The sequence below is a fragment of the Podarcis erhardii genome (assembly GCF_964252035.2).
Source record: "Podarcis erhardii genome assembly, chromosome: 9".
NCBI classification, from domain to species: domain Eukaryota; kingdom Metazoa; phylum Chordata; class Lepidosauria; order Squamata; family Lacertidae; genus Podarcis; species Podarcis erhardii.
In genome coordinates, this window is record NC_138512.1 from 80907007 (window position 1) to 80923898 (window position 16892).

Here is a 16892-nt window from a genome sequence, read left to right on the forward strand (position 1 = left end):
ACAAAATACATAATAAAAACAAAAACAAAAAACCCACTAATCTTTCAACACATTTTAAAAGGGCATAATTAGGTGGGGGAGGCAGGTGGGGCTCTTTTTGCACAAGGGAGGGGGAGGTGAAGCTAAATACAAAGGACAAGGAATGAAGACCCCCCCACACACACACAATGCGCACACACGCACACACACACAGGCAGAATCAGGCCTGCAGTCCCCTTTGCTTCACCAGCTGCTCCCATTTTATGTCTGTGACAGAATCGGATCAATAAATATTTGTGAAATTATGTGTGCCTGAGGCTCTTGAACCCGAGGTTTGAGGGGGAGGTGAAAGAGTGGAGGGGTCATTGGCTCATCTAACCCAGTGCTGCCTACACTGGCAGGCAACAGCTTTCCAGGGTTTCATAGAATCCCTGGAAATCCCCCCCCCGTCATCTAGTCCACTGTAGTTCCCTGGAAACTGTACAAGTCTATGATTCTATTTCATTGGAGGTTTTAAAGCAGAGTTTGGAGGACCATCTGTCAGGGATTCTATAGCTGTGATTCCTGGGTTTCTGGGGGTTGGACTAGATGTCCCTTGGGATCTCTTCTAACTCTGATTTTTAGGCACTTGGTCTCCCCAGTTCTCTGGAGGAACTTGCCCAGTGTCTGCATTACGGACAAGATCAAATCTTCAGGGTGCCTCCTGAAGAGTCAATTCAGTGTTTGAAGACTGAACAATTCAAAGTGTGGATGCTGACCTTGAAAGCCCTAAACGGCCTCGGTCCTGTATACCTGAAGGAGCGTCTCCACCCCCATTGTTCTGCCCGGACACTGAGGGCCAGCGCCAAGGGCCTTCTGGCGGTTCCCTCATTGCGAGAAGCAAAGTTACAGGGAACCAGGCAGAGGGCCTTCTCGGTGGTGGCGCCCGCCCTGTGGAATGCCCTCCCATCAGATGTCAAGGAAATAAAAGAACTATCTGACGTTTAGAAGACATCTGAAGGCAGCTCTGTTTAGGGAAGCTTTTAATGTTTAATAGACTATTGTATTTTAATATTCTGTTGAAAGCTGCCCAGAGTGGCTGGGGAAACCCAGCCAGGTGGGCGGGGGTATAAATAATATGTTGTTGTTGTTATTATTATTATTATTTAATTAATTTTCTCCTGCAGTGCTGCAAGCAGCTGCAGCCCCTCGGGTGAGGGGCTCCCGTCCCCACAAACCACAGCAGCCCAGCCCTAGAGAGAGTGTGGCCCTCAAGAGCTTCTCTTGCTGCCAGACCGTGTGGGAGAAGCCTCTGTTGCCCAGGCTTGGCTTCAGGTGGTTTTTCTGCATGAGCAGCAGCAGCAAATAAAGTCCCTACACTCTGAGCAGGTACGGAGTTACCCAAGGCCAGGCTAGCTTTTTTGGAACTGCAAACTCCCAAGTCTTCCATCCCCTCCTTTGCAGTAAAAATACAAAAGAATTCATTAACTGGCTGCTAGCCAGGGACTGCTTTTTCTGCAGACCACCTGAAGTGGTCCCCTTGTAGCCTTATTAGACTTTACCGACTGGTGGGATCTGCGTTGCTCCCGGGAGGGAGGGAGGAAGTCAAATGACACCGAGGTTGATTCAGAGAAAGAGTTTATTCTGTATAGCAGAAGGCACTTGCGTGGTCAGTCCACAGCAAGTCCAAAGAAATGAGAAATTTCATGCAGTATATATATCCTCCAGGCACCCTCTCCCCCCTTCCCCAGGAATCCAGCCACATCAGTTTATACACGCAGGTTGACATCACATATGTTCCTGCTCCGGTATTCTTAACCATAAAAGGGTTTTCCTCTTCCTGTACTCTTGACCATAAAAGGTTGTTCCTGTTCCTATACTCTTATCTTGGGGCAGGAGGTCACCAACTCCTGGCGCCGTTCCCGGGTCTCTTGTCAGACTTGACAAGGTCTGTGCGTCTTTGTGGTCAGGATGTAAGATAAGACCCAGACGCGTCATCCCTGCTCTACTGGAACTGGCAAGGCCACTCATTGCCGTCACGGACTGATAAGGGAGAGAGCTTTGAGCACTTGTTTATACAGCTGGGTTTTGGCTCAAGAGCTCAAGTTAGAGCATTTTAGAAATACTCCCTTGGAGGAGGAAAAATGGGGATTTTGGGTCATTTTCAAACTGTCTGCACAGAAACCCATTCCTTCACCCTCTTCTCTCCCTCTGGCTGGGTTGTGTGGGTTTGCACTGCCCACTCCTGGTATACTTCTGTCATTGCATCTGGTTGCTGAGAACAATCTCTCTCTGGGCCTTGACATCACATGAGCTCTGATTTTGGCAACTTGTCCTTCCAGCAGAGGAGAAATCTCACCTTATTCTCACAACAGTCTGGCAAGGTAGGTCTCTGCAGCTTGAATTATAGGACAAAGGGGGAGGGTCTTCATGAAAGTCATGGGCTGACTTCCCCAACCCCATTTTATCTCATGACCCAAGCAGCCTTCCAGAAACAATAGGGAGGCTGACACAAAACATCAGAGGGTACCACTCCCCCCACCCTAATTCAGAGCACTAGATTTTACTGTGCATCATGGCTGGGTTGGAGACTGAACCAGATCCTGCTCTCTTGGTGCAAAATGTTCTGCAAACCCCACCCCCCCATTGTAGACTTATAGGTGTAGAAATGTGTCAGTAAACCGTATTTCTTAAAGACACTAGCTGCCCCACAATTTTCCCAACAGGAACACAACCCTGGGTTAGTGCCTGGAACCCTCCGGGAATCTTGCTACTGCCTGGCAGAGAGTGGGGGGGGGGGGTGTCCAACTTTTGTAGCAGTGCTTAGGCTAGAATAAATCACAGACATTTAGATTTGCAGACAAGTGAAATTTTACAGTTTCTAGATGTTATGGTGAACTAGTCTCCATCTGCTGGCGGTAAAGCAAATATGAAAAGTTTCCACAATGACTTAAAAATAAAAGTGTTTTCTTTCCTTATAAAAGGGATCATGCAGTCTTTGGGTTGGCAACCCTTTAAGAGAGATTCAGGTCACTTGTTCCAGGAAGGAGGGAGAGGAAAAAAGAGGGTGGGAGGGTGGGAGGGCGGGAGGGCGGGAGCAGGGCCTGCGGAGAGCCTGCTAAGGCACACTCACTCTGACAACAGGAGCTCAGGGCTCAGGTTTTCCTTTTCATGCATGAACTTTAATTGAGAATTTTAAAAACAATTGCAAGCATAAAGTGCTGTCTTTCTGAAAAAATGCATGTACAAATGTTAAGTCTTGTACACAGTCATCCACATGGCATCAAAACAGATTTGGAAAGTCTTTTACATTACAGTGGTACCTCAGGTTAAGTAGTTAATTCGTTCCAGATGTCCGTTCTTAACCTGAAACTGTTCTTAACCTCAAGCATCACTTTAGCTAATGGGGCCTCCTGCTGCCGCTGCGCCACCAGAGCACGATTTCTGTTCTCATCCTGAAGCAAAGTTCTTAACCGGAGGTAATATTTCTGGGTTAGCGGAGTCTGTAACCTGACAGTATGTAACCCAGAAATAGTACCTTGGGTTAAGAACTTTGCTTCAGGATGAGAACAGAAATCGTGCTCTGGTGGCACGGCAGCAGCAGGAGGCCCCATTAGCTAAAGTGGTGCTTCAGGTTAAGAACAGTTTCAGGTTAAGAACAGACCTCTGGAATGAATTAAGTACTTAACCTGAGGTACCACTGTATTTATAAATGAATGACTGGATTTAAGATTCAGAATTAAAAAGAGTTGAAACGGATTGCAGCCCCAGGAACAGGCTTCTGAAAACACACCTCTCAGGCATCAAGATGGAGACAAGGATACATTCTGCCCCACCAGTAGCCCCCCAACTGAAGGGAGAGGTGCAGAAGCAGAGGAAGAGGAAGCTCCCTGGAGAGCTGGGAGCTAGTGCAAGGCGGCTGCTGTGGAGAGGCCTCTGGCCGGGTCCCCCAAGAGAGGCTGCAGCAGCAGCAGCGTTCCCCCCCCCAGGCGTCCTCAGCGGAGGGTGACCCAGGGTGACCACAGGCTCCACATGGAGTTGGTGAAAGGATCCTGGCAGCGAATCTGCGCCCGATGCACAGCCTCCGCATCTTTGATGGTTTCCTCCAGCTGGTCCTGCAAGGAGGGCAAACCAGGTGTGACTGGGCTGGAAGAGGGGCAGAGCCAGGGCCTGCTGGGGGGGGGGAGAGGGAGGCTCTCTGATGTGGGGGTCCCACAGAGCAGAGGGGTCCCAGCTTCTCTCGTTGGCCATGGCTAGAGTCCGTGGTGCTCACAGGCCCACCTACTGAGCCCTGGTATTGCGAACCCACTTGCAAGAGGCTCTTAGCCAGGATAAGTTCAGAGAATGTGGGCTGGGGAACTGTAGTCTTTTAGCTGTTGCTGGACTCCAACTTCCATCATTCTTGACCATTGCTAGATGCTGGGAGATGGAGTCCAGCAGCACATGGAAGCTGCCACATTGACTATTTCTGCCGTAGATCCTCCCTGCACAAGGGCAGTATACCTTCCAAGATCAGGTTCTGGGGACAAAGCACAGAAGAAGGGGAGTCGGCTGAGGCTGCTGCGTCTCACTTGTGGGCAACTGGTTGGAAGACGTCGGAATTAGACTATTGAGCTGGAGGAGCCCTTGACTTTGGCCTGGCCCACTTTGGCAGTGAGTGGGGGAGTCCCGATGATGGAAGGGGACAGCCTCTTGAGGTCAGGAGATCTCACCCATTCTCAGCTCCCTTGAGCATGTGGGAACGTGGCTTGTTGTGTTATTGTTGTAGGTTTTGAGTGACAGATGTTGTGGGTGCAAGTCCCCCATAATTTTTGGATCGAACAAGAGTTAGATTTATTCGAGATGGGCATCACTGGAAGAATAAAGGCTGGTGGTGGCCTGTCATTAGCCCATCAGTGAAAGCCATCAACAAGGTAAAATACGCATCTGGATTTGGGAGGTGGAAATTTCCAGGGTTATAGTGAACAATGAGAGAAGTGAACAGAGAAAAAGTTGGAGGAGGGTGAGCACAAAGGCAGGAAGTCTGTGTTATGCTGCAGAGAGGTCAGACATGATGTCTGGGGTCTCTTGGAATCTGAAACTGCAGCAATGGAAAGAACAGGACCATCTCAGAAGCTGAATGCTCTCTCTCCATCTAGACACAGCCTGTAAATATGTTTAGATGAGCCCTATATCATAAAGACACCACAGACTACAGTGCCATCTTTTCCAAAGGAAGCACAGACCCTGGAAAGTCATACAGCTATGTAACATTATGAAGAAGCAGAGAACATAGGAAGAGCATCTGCTGGATCAGGCCAGTGGCCCATCTAGTCCAGCATCCTGTTCTCACGGCCAGGTGCCTGCAGGAAACCTGCGCGTAGGATTGGAGCACAAGAGCGACTTTCACCTCTTGTGGTTTCCAGCAACCGGGATTCAGAAGCATTTACTGAATGTGGAGAGCAGAGCTTAGCCATCATGACTGGTAGCCCTCCATAGCCCTTTCCTCCATGCCTTTGTCCAATCCTCTTTTAAAGCCATCCAGGTTGGAGGCCATCATTGGCTCTTGTGGGAGGGAGTTCCATAGGCTGACTATGTGCTGCATAGACTATGATTCTGTCCTGAATCTCCCTACGTTCAGGCTCATCGCATGTCCATAACTTCTAGTGTTATGAGAGAAGGGGGAACACGCTGTGTCCATCTTCTCCAGGCCACCATGCATAATTTTACAAACTGGTATCATGTTGTCTCTCACTTGCCTTTTCTCTAAACTCAAATGTCCCAAACTTTGCCACCTTCCTTCATGGGGAGGAGCTCCATCTCCTTGACCAACTTGGTCGGAAACCAGCCCACGAGGGACGAAACAGGCGTTGAAAACCAGCTTGTACTTACGCTGCTGACTTCCTTCTGGGTGCCATCGTAATGTTCCAGTTTCAGGTGGTAGCGCAGAGGGAAGTAGGCCGGGGCGCAGTGCCAAGAGGCCGGGGGAGCCCAGCTGAGCTTCAGCTTTGAACCCGACTCCTTGTGGACGGTCAGCTTCTCTGGCGGGTCTGGCTTCACTGTAAGGGGAGGGATGCAAGAGCCGTCAGGCTTCACCCAGGGCCCCCTCCCTCCCTCTGCCTCTGGAGGGGCCACAATAGGGAAATGGTGAGGAAGAAGAAGAAGAAGAGAAGAAGAGTTTGGCTTTGATATCTCGCTTTATCACTCCCTTTAAGGAGTTTCAAAGCGGCTAACATTCTTCTTTCCCCTCCTCCCCCACAACAAACACTCTGTGGGGTGAGTGGGGCTGAGAGACTTCAGAGAAGTGTGACTAGCCCAAGGTCACCCGGCAGTTGCAGGTGGAGGAGCGGAGACGCGAACCCGGTTCCCCAGATTACGAGACTACCGCTCTTAACCACTACACCAAACTGGCCAGCCTTCTGCTACTGACTTCCACTACTGAAAGGCCCAGGTCATCTAGATCCGAGGTTCCCAAATATTATTCAGGCTGCTGCCCCTTTGGTGCCATAAACTCATCCCCAGCACCACCCAACCTATGAAAAGCATTTCTCAAATTAGCAGTTTGTACAACCCACTGAGGAAGATAACACAATTAAATTCAAAACCGTCAACAACTGCTCCCCCGCCCCCTGTTTTTATTATGTATTTTGTGTTTTAATCTTGTATTGTCATGCTGTGATCTTTGGACAATGGGTGGTATATGAATTTAATAACTAAAAATTTAGTTTGATTAATTCAACAGAATTCATTTGATCCAGTGTGATGCCAGTTTTTCAAAGTCTGAGAGCCATTTGCCCCCTGGCTGCCCCCTTACTCCTTAGAATCCCTCTAAAATCCCACTACCACCCACTTTGGGAACCATCAGCAGGTGTTGATCTTTTGGTTGAGGCATTCCCAGCCAGTGAGGTGCTTGTCAGTTAACTCCCCCCCCCCCAAAAAAAGCAGAATTTGATCTGTTAGTGGAAGCAGAGCTCTTTGCGAGACCGCAGCCTCCCCTGCAGGATAAGCTGTGCAGAAGGGAAATCCCTGACAGCAGAACTAGAGGGACTGACATCACCTGCTTTTCATACTTAAAAGCAACCTTGCCCCTTCCAAGCTGCTGCCCCCCCCCATGTTTTAAACTCCCATCAGCACCACCCAACAAGAGCCACACTGGCTGCAAGGGCTGCTGGGGGTTGTAGTCCAACGTGTGGTGGGGGAGAGACCAGGCTGAAGCCTCAGGAGGCTCTTGCTCCATAGAGCCATTCCATAAAGGCAGTCCCAACTGCCCCAGTTCCTTAGCAGCTCCACCCTTAGCAGTGCCGGGGTCAGACTGGATGGCCCTTGGGGATCCCTTCCCACGCTGTGATCCTGCCCTAGTTCTGCGGGTGTCCTTTTGCTTGGCCTCCAAAGGCAGCTACTCCTTTGGATTCTGGAGCGGGGTGGGGAGGGCTGGTCTGGCGTCCCTACCGATGTCCTGGATGGCGACGTCCCTGCGGAGAGCCTCGTAGCTGCCGTCTTCTCCCAGCCCCTCCAGCTCCAGCTCCAGCTCCGTCTTCTCCCCGAAAGGGCAGGGGGAGCAGTCCTCCAGCAGGAGGCGCACCTCGCCCGGAGAGGCAGACACTTCTCTTGCGGGGCAGCGCGCAGAGCCCGCTCCTCTGCCGAGAGAGAAAAACCAGTAAGGAGCCTTGGGAGGGGCTGTTCCAATCCTAGGACGCGAAGAGGGAGGGGGTCCGAAGACGAGAGGTCCTGGGGCTCAAAGCTGCCAGCTTGCAAGCTCCATCTAACCCCGCTCAAAAGAGGTGGTGCCTGGCTGGCTGGTGGCCGTGAGGGGGTGGGGGTCTGCTCTGCACCCATCCAGAAGCCCCCTCGCCCTCCTCCCCATGTCCCCTGATGCTTCAGATGTTCCCGGCCCTTCAAAGCGAGGAGGGGAGGCGAGGTACTCACTTGCGGCGCAGGCGGGCACGGAAGGCGGCTGGGTGCTGAGTCTTCCACCAGCAGCTGAAGGTGCCCCTGTACGACGGCGCCTCGCAGGTCACCTCAGCTTCTGCCTTTCCGGCTGCAGGGAGCGGGCAGAGTGGTTAACAGGGACCCTGGCGACTGCCTTGCCCTTCCCACTGCTGGACGAGGAGCCAAGTGATCGGTCAGGCCATCCCGTCGGGGGGGGGGGGAATCCTTGAGCTGTGATTTCCGCATTACAGGGGGTTGAGCTGGATGACCTTTGGGGTTCCCTTCCAGCGCTACAGTTCTATGGCTCTGTCACAAGACAATCGGGGTTCGTGGCGCAGGTTCGCTAAGAGCCTTTTCCGCGTCTCCACTGGCGCAACAGCGCCCCCTGCAGGAGCGCCCGCGAGAAATAGTCCATCTACCGCCCATTCCTTGGGTTTTATGAACGATAAGTTACAATTTAGGAATGAAGCCTTGGCCGAAATATTATAGGAAGTGGAAAGGCCATGTTTAGACTTGCTGATCTCTTCTGACCACTTCCTTTAGGCAGGAACGCCTAGATCAGGCATGTCCAAAGTCCGTTTTGGGGGTCTAATCTAGCCCACCGGTCTGTTGACAGTTTATTTCCTGGGGTAAAATCTCCCCAAAAACGTTGACAACTTCAATCAACCCTAAAAAAAGCTCAACAACTTCCATCCTTAAAAAAAGGTCAACTCTGGTTGGCCCTTTGGTCTGCCCTCCCGGCCCTTCACTTCATCACATCTGGCCCTCTTTGAAAAAAGTTTGGACACCACTGGCCTAGACGGAGTGCTGATGGTCGCCAGTCTGCAAACTGGTTGGACCAGTCAAAGAAGGGCAGCCCCCTCAACATGAAGGTCCTTTGTTTATGAATGGGGCAAGGCTTGCGTCAATCGGCTGGGGGGGGCAAGAGTATTTACCATATGTAAAGGAAGGGATAGAATGTATCACAGGCCAGGAAGAGCCATTAACAAAGTATCTTCAGTGACAAGCTGGAAAGCAAATCGGAGAACAGGATTTTGGTGCCCTGCTCAGGGCTTCTTGGGCAACCCTTTTCTATTACAGTGGTACCTTGGGTTACAGACGCTTCAGGTTACAGACTCCACTAACCCAGAAATAGTACCTCGGGTTAAGAACTTTGCTTCAGGATGGGAACAGAAATCGTGCTCCGGCGGTGTGGCAGCAGTGGGAGGCCCCATTAGCTAAAGTGGTGCTTCAGGTTAAGAACAGTTTCAGGTTAAGAACAGACCTCCAGAACAAATTAAGTACTTAACCCAAGGTACCACTGTACCTTCATGTTCCGTTTTGAGGTGGTCTTTATGCCCAGGGGGCGGATAATTTATGGGCTTTTAAAGTTGTTGCACACATGTGTTGGGGGCTCCTCACCTCCTTGCAAGGGTGAGGGGGGAGACTTGGTTGCTACAGGTGCAATAATGATTCCTTGCTTCCTCTCAACTGGTTGTAAAGTAAAGGTAAAGGGACCCCTGACCATCAGGTCCAGTTGCGGACGACTCTGGGGTTGCGGCGCTCATCTTGCTTTATTGGCCAAGGGAGCCGGCATACAGCTTCTGGGTCCTGTGGCCAGCATGACTAAGCCACTTCTGGCAAACCAGAACAGCGCACGGAAACGCTGTTTACCTTCCCACCGGAGTGGTACCTATTTATCTACTTGCACTTGGACGTGCTTTCAAACTGCTAGGTGGGCAGGAGCTGGGACCGAGCAACAGGAGCTCACCCCATCGCGGGGATTCAAACTGCCGACATTCTGATCGGCAAGTCCTAGGCTCTGTGGTTTAACCCACAGTGCCACCCGCGTAGCCCTGTTTTAAATCTCTGAGCGATTGCTGACCTCAAGGGATTCCAAGTCCCTTGGCTGCAGTTAGGCTGTTCAAGCCAAGCCTATTTCTTGTAACAATCCTATGATCCAAATGCCCAAAGGCAGGTCCCGACTCGCCCACCCCAGCCATAATGTCGGAGCCCAACGAAGGCACGGATTCTGCGAAGGCTCCCGAGGGGTCCCCTGATCCCCTCCTCACCTTTTCGGAGGAAGAGGGGGAAGTCCGGGTCGTACACGGCCAGGAAGGTTCTGCGCAGCACCTGTCCTGCAGCTCCCCGGCAGGTGTAGTTGCGGGCGGAGGCGAGGTCCAGTGGGCCGACGCGAAGAAGGTGCCCCCAGGGCGGCAGCTCCTCCATCTCCACCAGGGCTCCGTCCTCCACTTCCCAGCTCACCTGCTGCCCCGCCGGGGCGTCGCATGTCAGGTTCACCTTCTCGTTGATGTCCCCAACCTGCACTGGGGAGGGGAAGAGAGAGAATTGGGGGGAAGCGGTAGCAGAAGGGCTGCGCTGGGGAAGCGTCCCTTCATGAGAAGTTTGAGATGCCAAGACTCCAGGCTGGGAGGACTGCACTGAGGGTGGCCCCCTCCCTCGGCCAGGGCACAGTGGTCTTCTAATGCTTGGAAGCAGCCCAGAGTGGCTGGGGCAACCCAATCAGATGGGTGACATACAAAAAAATTATTATTATTATAGGGCAGCTCCCACCCAATTTATTTATTTATTTATTTAGCAAAATTTATGCACCGCCTGACTGTAAAAAAAATCAAAAGCAAACTACACACACACACACACACACACACACACACAGCAGTTTACAAAAGGATAAAAAAACAAGAAAATCGATAGAAATTTACAACAATGCTTTAAAATATACAAAAAGTTTAAAATGCTAAAGCAGCTTAAAATTTAGGTCAACAGTCTACCTATTTGGGCAGGCTTGTCTAAACAAGAATGTTTTTAAAAGGCACAGAAATGAGAATAAAGAAAGGCACTTGCTTGATGTCAAGAGGCAGGGAGTTCCAAAGTGTAGGTGCTGCCACACCAAGATTGCATTCTTAGGGATGGGGATGTTGTGTGGCTTCTGTAGCAGTGCCAGTTCTGCTGATTGAAGTGGCTGAGTGGTCACCTGTGGGGTCAGGCGATCTCACAGGTAAACTGGTTCCAAGTTTTCAAGGGCTTTGTAATACCTTGAACAGTAATACCTTGAACTTGGCCCAAACCTGTTTAAAGGTAAGGGGGACCCCTGACCGTTAGGTCCAGTCGCAGACAACTCTGGGGTTGCAGCGCTCATCTCGCTTTATTGGCCAAGGGAGCCGGCGTAGAGCTTCTGGGTCATGTGGCCAGCATGACTAAGCCGCTTCTGGCGAACCAGAGCAGCGCACGGAAACGCCTTTTACCTTCCCGCCAGAGCGGTACCTATTTATCTACTTGCACTTCATGCTTTTGAACTGCTGGGTTGGCAGGAGCTGGGACTGAACAACGGGAGCTCACCCCGTCGTGGGGATTTGAACTGCTGACCTTCTGATCTTTTGATCGGCAAGCCCTAGGCTCTGTGGTTTAGACCACAGCGCCACCCACATCCCTCAACCTCTTTAGGGAAGTTTTAAATATTTGATTCTATTTTTTAATATTCCGTTGGGAGCTGCCCAGAGTGGCTGGGGAAACCCAGTTAGATGGGCGGGGTATAAATTATTATTATTATTATTATTATTATTATTATTATTATTATTAAACCGGTGCAGACCTCTGAGTACAGAAGTTAGATGCTGACAAGGCCACACTCTTGCCAGCAATCGTGCTGCAGCATTTGGCGCTAACTGCAGCTTCCAGATCAAATATGAGGGAAATCCCACTGAGCAATAACAGCCCCCTCCCCCAAATTCCTGGGATGGGGGCACACACAGGAGCTACACAGCACATCTGGGAGCAGCCTGCTTTTCTCTCCCTCCTTCTGTCCATCTGTGTTCACAGATTCAAACAGAGACACACAGCCCTTTGTGGACCACATTCCATCCCCTTCCCTTCCCCTTCGGGGCCCCTGAGATGGGGCTTGCCTCTGGGGCACTTACAGTTGGCGGGAAAAGCCATGGAGGCTTCTGCGATGAGCGCCGTGCCCAGCAGGGCCAGCAATGTCATGACCATCATCTTCAGGCCGCGTGAGGAGAGACTCCGCTGGAGACGAGGGCAGTGAAGGCTAAGGGGAGAGGATCCTGCCCAGGAAGGAAAACAAGAGGCTCAGCAAAATGACCAAAGGGGAAACCCCAATCTCTCCAGACAGGGACCACCAGCAGCCCACCAGGGTCAGGGCCAGAGACTTCCAGCAGCATCTTGACCCCACTCCCTGCCACCAGATCTCTCTGCCTCCACCCTCTGCCTCTCTCGGGGGCATGGAACACCCACTGCCCAATGGGGGTGCCTGCCCTTGCTTCCAGCCACCTCTTGGGAGCAAAGGCTCTGCACCCCCCCACTCCCCCCATTCAGGAAATGAGTCTCCTAAGAGCATCAAAAGAACTTGCTCAACTAGTCCAGCATCTTGTTCTCACAGTACCAACCTAATGGGAACCCACAAGCAGGACTGGGAACAAGACCAACACCATCCAACGACCTTGACAGATTAGAGAACTGGGCCAAAACAAACAGGATGAATTTTAACAGGGAGAAATGTAAAGTATTGCACTTGGGCAAAAAAAATGAGAGGCACAAATACAAGATGGGTGACACCTGGCTTGAGAGCAGTACATGTGAAAAGGATCTAGGAGTCTTGGTTGACCACAAACTTGACATGAGCCAACAGTGTGACGCGGCAGCTAAAAAAGCCAATGCAATTCTGGGCTGCATCAATAGGAATACAGCATCTAGATCAAGGGAAGTAATAGTGCCACTGTATTCTGCTCTGGTCAGACCTCACCTGGAGTACTGTGTCCAGTTCTGGGCACCACAGTTCAAGAAGGACACTGACAAACTGGAACGTGTCCAGAGGAGGGCAACCAAAATGGTCAAAGGCCTGGAAACGATGCCTAATGAGGAACGGCTAAGGGAGCTGGGCATGTTTAGCCTGGAGAAGAGGAGGTTAAGGGGTGATATGATAGCCATGTTCAAATATATAAAAGGATGTCACATAGAGGAGGGAGAAAGGTTGTTTTCTGCTGCTCCAGAGAAGCGGACACGGAGCAATGGTTCCAAACTACAAGAAAAAAGATTCCACCTAAAGATTAGGAAGAACTTCCTGACAGTAAGAGCTGTTTGACAGTGGAATTTGCTGCCCAGGAGTGTGGTGGAGTCTCCTTCTTTGGAGGTCTTTAAGCAGAGGCTTGACAACCATATGTCAGGAGTACTCTGATGGTGTTTCCTGCTTGGCAGGGGGTTGGACTCGATGGCCCTTGTGGTCTCTTCCAACTCTATGATTCTATGATTCTATATACCAGAAAGATATGGATGTCTCGTATACCCCAGGTAGTATGGTTGCTGACCTTGAGCCAGACATCCTGGAGAGTGAAGTCAAATGGGCCTTAGAAAGCACTGCAAATAACAAGGCCAGTAGAAGTGATGATATTCCAGCTGAACTATTTAAAATTTTAAATGATGATGCTGTTAAGGTGCTACACTCAATATACCAGCAAATTTGGAAAACTCAGCAGTGGCCAGAGGATTGGAGAAGATCAGTCTCCATCCCAATCCCCAAGAAGGGCAGTGCCAAAGAATGCTCCAACTACCGCACAATTGCACTCATTTCACACGCTAGCAAGGTTATGCTTAAAATTCTACAAGGCAGGCTTAAGCAGTATGTGGAACGAGAACTCCCAGAAGTGCAAGCTGGATTTTGAAGGGGCAGAGGAACCAGAGACCAAATTGCAAATATGCGCTGGATTATGGAGAAAGCTAGAGAGTTCCAGAAAGACATCTACTTCTGCTTCATTGACTATGCAAAAACCTTTGACTGTGTCGACCACAGCAAACTATGGCAAGTTCTTAAAGAAATGGGAGTGCCTGATCACCTCATCTGTCTCCTGAGAAATCTCTATGTGGGACAAGAAGCTACAGTTAGAACTGGATATGGGACAACTGATTGGTTCAAAATTGGGAAAGGAGTACGGCAAGGCTGTATATTGTCCCCCTGCTTATTTAACTTATATGCAGAATTCATCATGTGAAAGGCTGGGCTGGATGAATCCCAAACCAGAATTAAGATTGCCGGAAGAAATATCAACAACCTCAGATATGCAGATGACACAACCTTGATGGCAGAAAGTGAGGAGGAATTAAATAACCTTTTAATGAGGGTGAAAGAGGAGAGCGCAAAAATGGTCTGAAGCTCAGCATCAAAAAAACGAAGATCATGGCCACTGGTCCCATTACCTCCTGGCAAATAGAAGGGGAAGAAATGGAGGCAGTGAGAGATTTTACTTTCTTGGGCTCCATGATCACTGCAGATGGTGACAGCAGTCATGAAATTAAAAGACGCCTGCTCTTTGGGAGAAAGGTGATGGCAAACCTAGACAGCATCTTATAAAGCAGAGACATCACCTTACCAACAAAGGTTCGTATAGTTAAACCCATGGTTTTCCCAGTAGTGATGTATGGAAGTGAGAGCTGGACCATAAAGAAGGCTGATCGTCGAAGAATTGATGCTTTTGAATTCTGGTGCTGGAGGAGACTCTTGAGAGTCCCATGGACTGCAAGAAGATCCAACCTCTCCATTCTGAAGGAAATCAGCCCTGAGTGCTCACTGAAAGGACAGATCCTGAAGCTGAGGCTCCAAGACTTTGGCCACCTCATGAGAAGAGAAGACTCCCTGGAAAAGACCCTGATGTTGGGAAAGATTGAGGGCGCAAGGAGAAGGGGACGACGGAGGACGAGATGGTGGGTCAGTGTTCTTGAAGCTACAAACATGAGTCTGACCAAACTGCGGGAGGCAGTGGAAGACAGGAGTGCCTGGTGTGCTCTGGTCCAGGGGGTCACAAAGAGGCGGACACGACTGAACAGCTAAACAACAACAACATACTTCTATATACCTCAACACTCCTCCTTCCACAAGGTTTATTTAACTTTTAGCATTTTAATTGCACCAAATTGTTTTAACCTACTCAAATAAATAATTCAATATCTTCTCAAACCAATCCTCCTCTTTCTCACTGACCTTAAACCCTTTCATTCTATGTATCTTCACAGACAGGTATTCTAAAATTATAATATTATTCAGTTTTTTCCTCCATTGATTCACCCCTTCTGCATTTTTCCAATTACTTGCTTTAACCTGTCTGGCTGCAATTACTATCAATTTTACCCATTTGCATTCCTCTTTTATTTTTAACTCGGTACTACTCAGGGTAATAAGAGCCATTAATTTAGTTATTTCCTCTTTCCCACAATTCCCAATATTTCTATACCAATCTGTTTCCAAAATTCATTAACTAACAGACAATCCCACCATGCCACGAGTTTGTCTAATCCCCTTTTAAAGCCATCACGGTTGGTGGCCACCCCTGCTTCCCACGGAAAAGAAAGCTCCACGGGTTACTGTAACTCTGTGGTGCGTGAAGGACTTTCTGGCTGGTTGTCCTGAGAAGAGGCTGCTCAAGGGGCTCCCTGTGGCTGGACACAGCTGCAGGTTGGGGGCCTCATCTCCTGGCCCCACGGGCCATAAGCCCCCACCCCACAACTGCCTTTTCTTCCCAGACAACTTCCTTCTTGCCCTCTTCTTGTCCTGCTGAGTTGCCCATGAACCTCCCTGGGGGCTTGGGGTTCTGCTGCCCGCCTCCGAAATGTCGCTGAGACCTTTCCCTCAGAGTTCCCCACAGAGCCACTTCCCCCCAACCTTTTGGGTAGCCCTCTTCCAAAGCCCGTACCCCAGAAGCCAACTGCTCCCACTGGACAGTCCCTGCACCCAGTGCCAGATTTACATATATGATAAACAAGCTATAGCTTAGGGCCCCACTCTCTTGGGGGGGGGCAAAAAAAATTATAGGGGGAAAAACCTGGATGTATATTTCCAAAATATAAGATAAAAAACAAATAAAATAGATTATGAGTCTTTGTAAATTGTGTTTCTAAAGGAGCTTTTGTTATTGCCAAATGCCAGTGTTTTGCATTGTTTTGTTATGAATAAAAAATCATTTTAAGTTAAAGCTTAGTAATTATTTCACTATTAATATACTTCTTATTAATTGTATCTCAGTTCAACAATTACTTTGATAAAATACATATTTTGTTCTGTGCAAATGGCTTGAGATACCTCTTATGTCCATAAATTACCATCTAGCATCTATTCAACACAAAAAACAGCGACAATTTGTTGTTGAGGAAGGACAGCTGGACATAGAAATGGCCCCGTTACCTTCAGTAGCTGAGGGCCACATCAAACCTCAATCCGGCCCTGCTTGCCTCACAAAGCCCCCTTCCCAAAGCAGGTTGTGGCTCAGAGACCCAGGACCGCCCCTCCCCAAGAGAGTCCTTACCTTCGGGCTGCTGCTGTGTGTGTCTAAGGGCTGAGAAGGAGACCTGTCTTATATTGCCTGTCCTGCAGGGAGGAGGTTAGTGAGTGGGCAAGGAAAATCTCCCCAGACCACAGAGCTGAGGAGGAGGGAGAGATAACCCATCACCGCCCCCTTCTGGGCCCACACCCACCCACAGGCCAGCCATCACCCCCTTCCTTCCCAGGGGAAGGACAGACTCAGCTCTGGAGGAACTGCCACACCTACAGCCACACCCCAAGCAAGCCCTGGCCCCAAATGGAGCAGGGTGTGGGTGGCTCAGGGCTGCCCGTCCGCTGCAGTGCCAGACCTTTGTGCCCTCACCTGCACAACACACACAGTGCTCAGAGATATGTACTGGTTGCCCATTTGCTACCTGGCCAAGTTCAAGGTGTTATTGTTCATATATAAAGCCCTTAACCACATGGGACCAGTTTTCCTATGAGATGGCCTTGCCCTCCACAGGTGCCCACTCAGTTGCTTTGATCAGCAGACTGGCACTGCTGCAGGTGCCACAAACGTGAAACCAGATTCAGGTAAGTAGCCGTGTTGGTCTGACTCAGTCGAAATATATAAAAAAATATAAAATTTGTCTAGTAGCACCTTGGAGACCAACTAAATTTGTTCTTGGTATAAGCTTTCGTGTGCACGCACACTTCTTCAGATATGAATACCAATTCTACATCTGTAATAACTCGGTCGTTCAGT

General features: G+C 49.9%; 1 protein-coding gene across 2 annotated transcripts; it reads right to left on the reverse strand.

The window, feature by feature from the left end:
* Positions 1–3494: 3494 nt before the first annotated feature.
* On the reverse strand, positions 3495–16469 carry LOC309350306 (interleukin-12 subunit beta-like). 2 transcript variants are annotated; one of them, XM_081877213.1, is made up of 8 exons: positions 16409–16460; positions 16170–16284; positions 11784–11924; positions 9918–10172; positions 7864–7975; positions 7387–7574; positions 5830–5996; positions 3495–4073 (listed from the first exon to the last, which is right to left on the reverse strand). In XM_081877213.1, the coding sequence occupies exons 3-8, from the start codon at positions 11857–11859 to the stop codon at positions 3954–3956; spliced, it is 918 nt and encodes a 305-aa protein (XP_081733339.1). In that variant the 5' UTR covers positions 11860–11924; positions 16170–16284; positions 16409–16460; the 3' UTR covers positions 3495–3953. The 2 variants fall into 2 exon arrangements, with proteins under 2 accessions (XP_081733339.1, XP_081733338.1); XM_081877212.1 differs by having other exon boundaries at positions 16170–16469.
* Positions 16470–16892: the final 423 nt, after the last annotated feature.

Excerpts from the sequence above, each read along its gene's own strand:
- LOC309350306 (XM_081877212.1), bottom strand. The coding sequence starts at position 11,859 with ATGATGGTCATGACATTGCTGGCCCTGCTGGGCACGGCGCTCATCGCA. Across the intron at positions 10,173-11,783 it reads CATGGCTTTTCCCGCCAACT|TGCAGGTTGGGGACATCAAC; the intron begins GTAAGTGCCCCA and ends TCCCCTCCCCAG. Across the intron at positions 7,575-7,863 it reads CGTGCCCGCCTGCGCCGCAA|AGGAGCGGGCTCTGCGCGCT; the intron begins GTGAGTACCTCG and ends CTCTCTCGGCAG.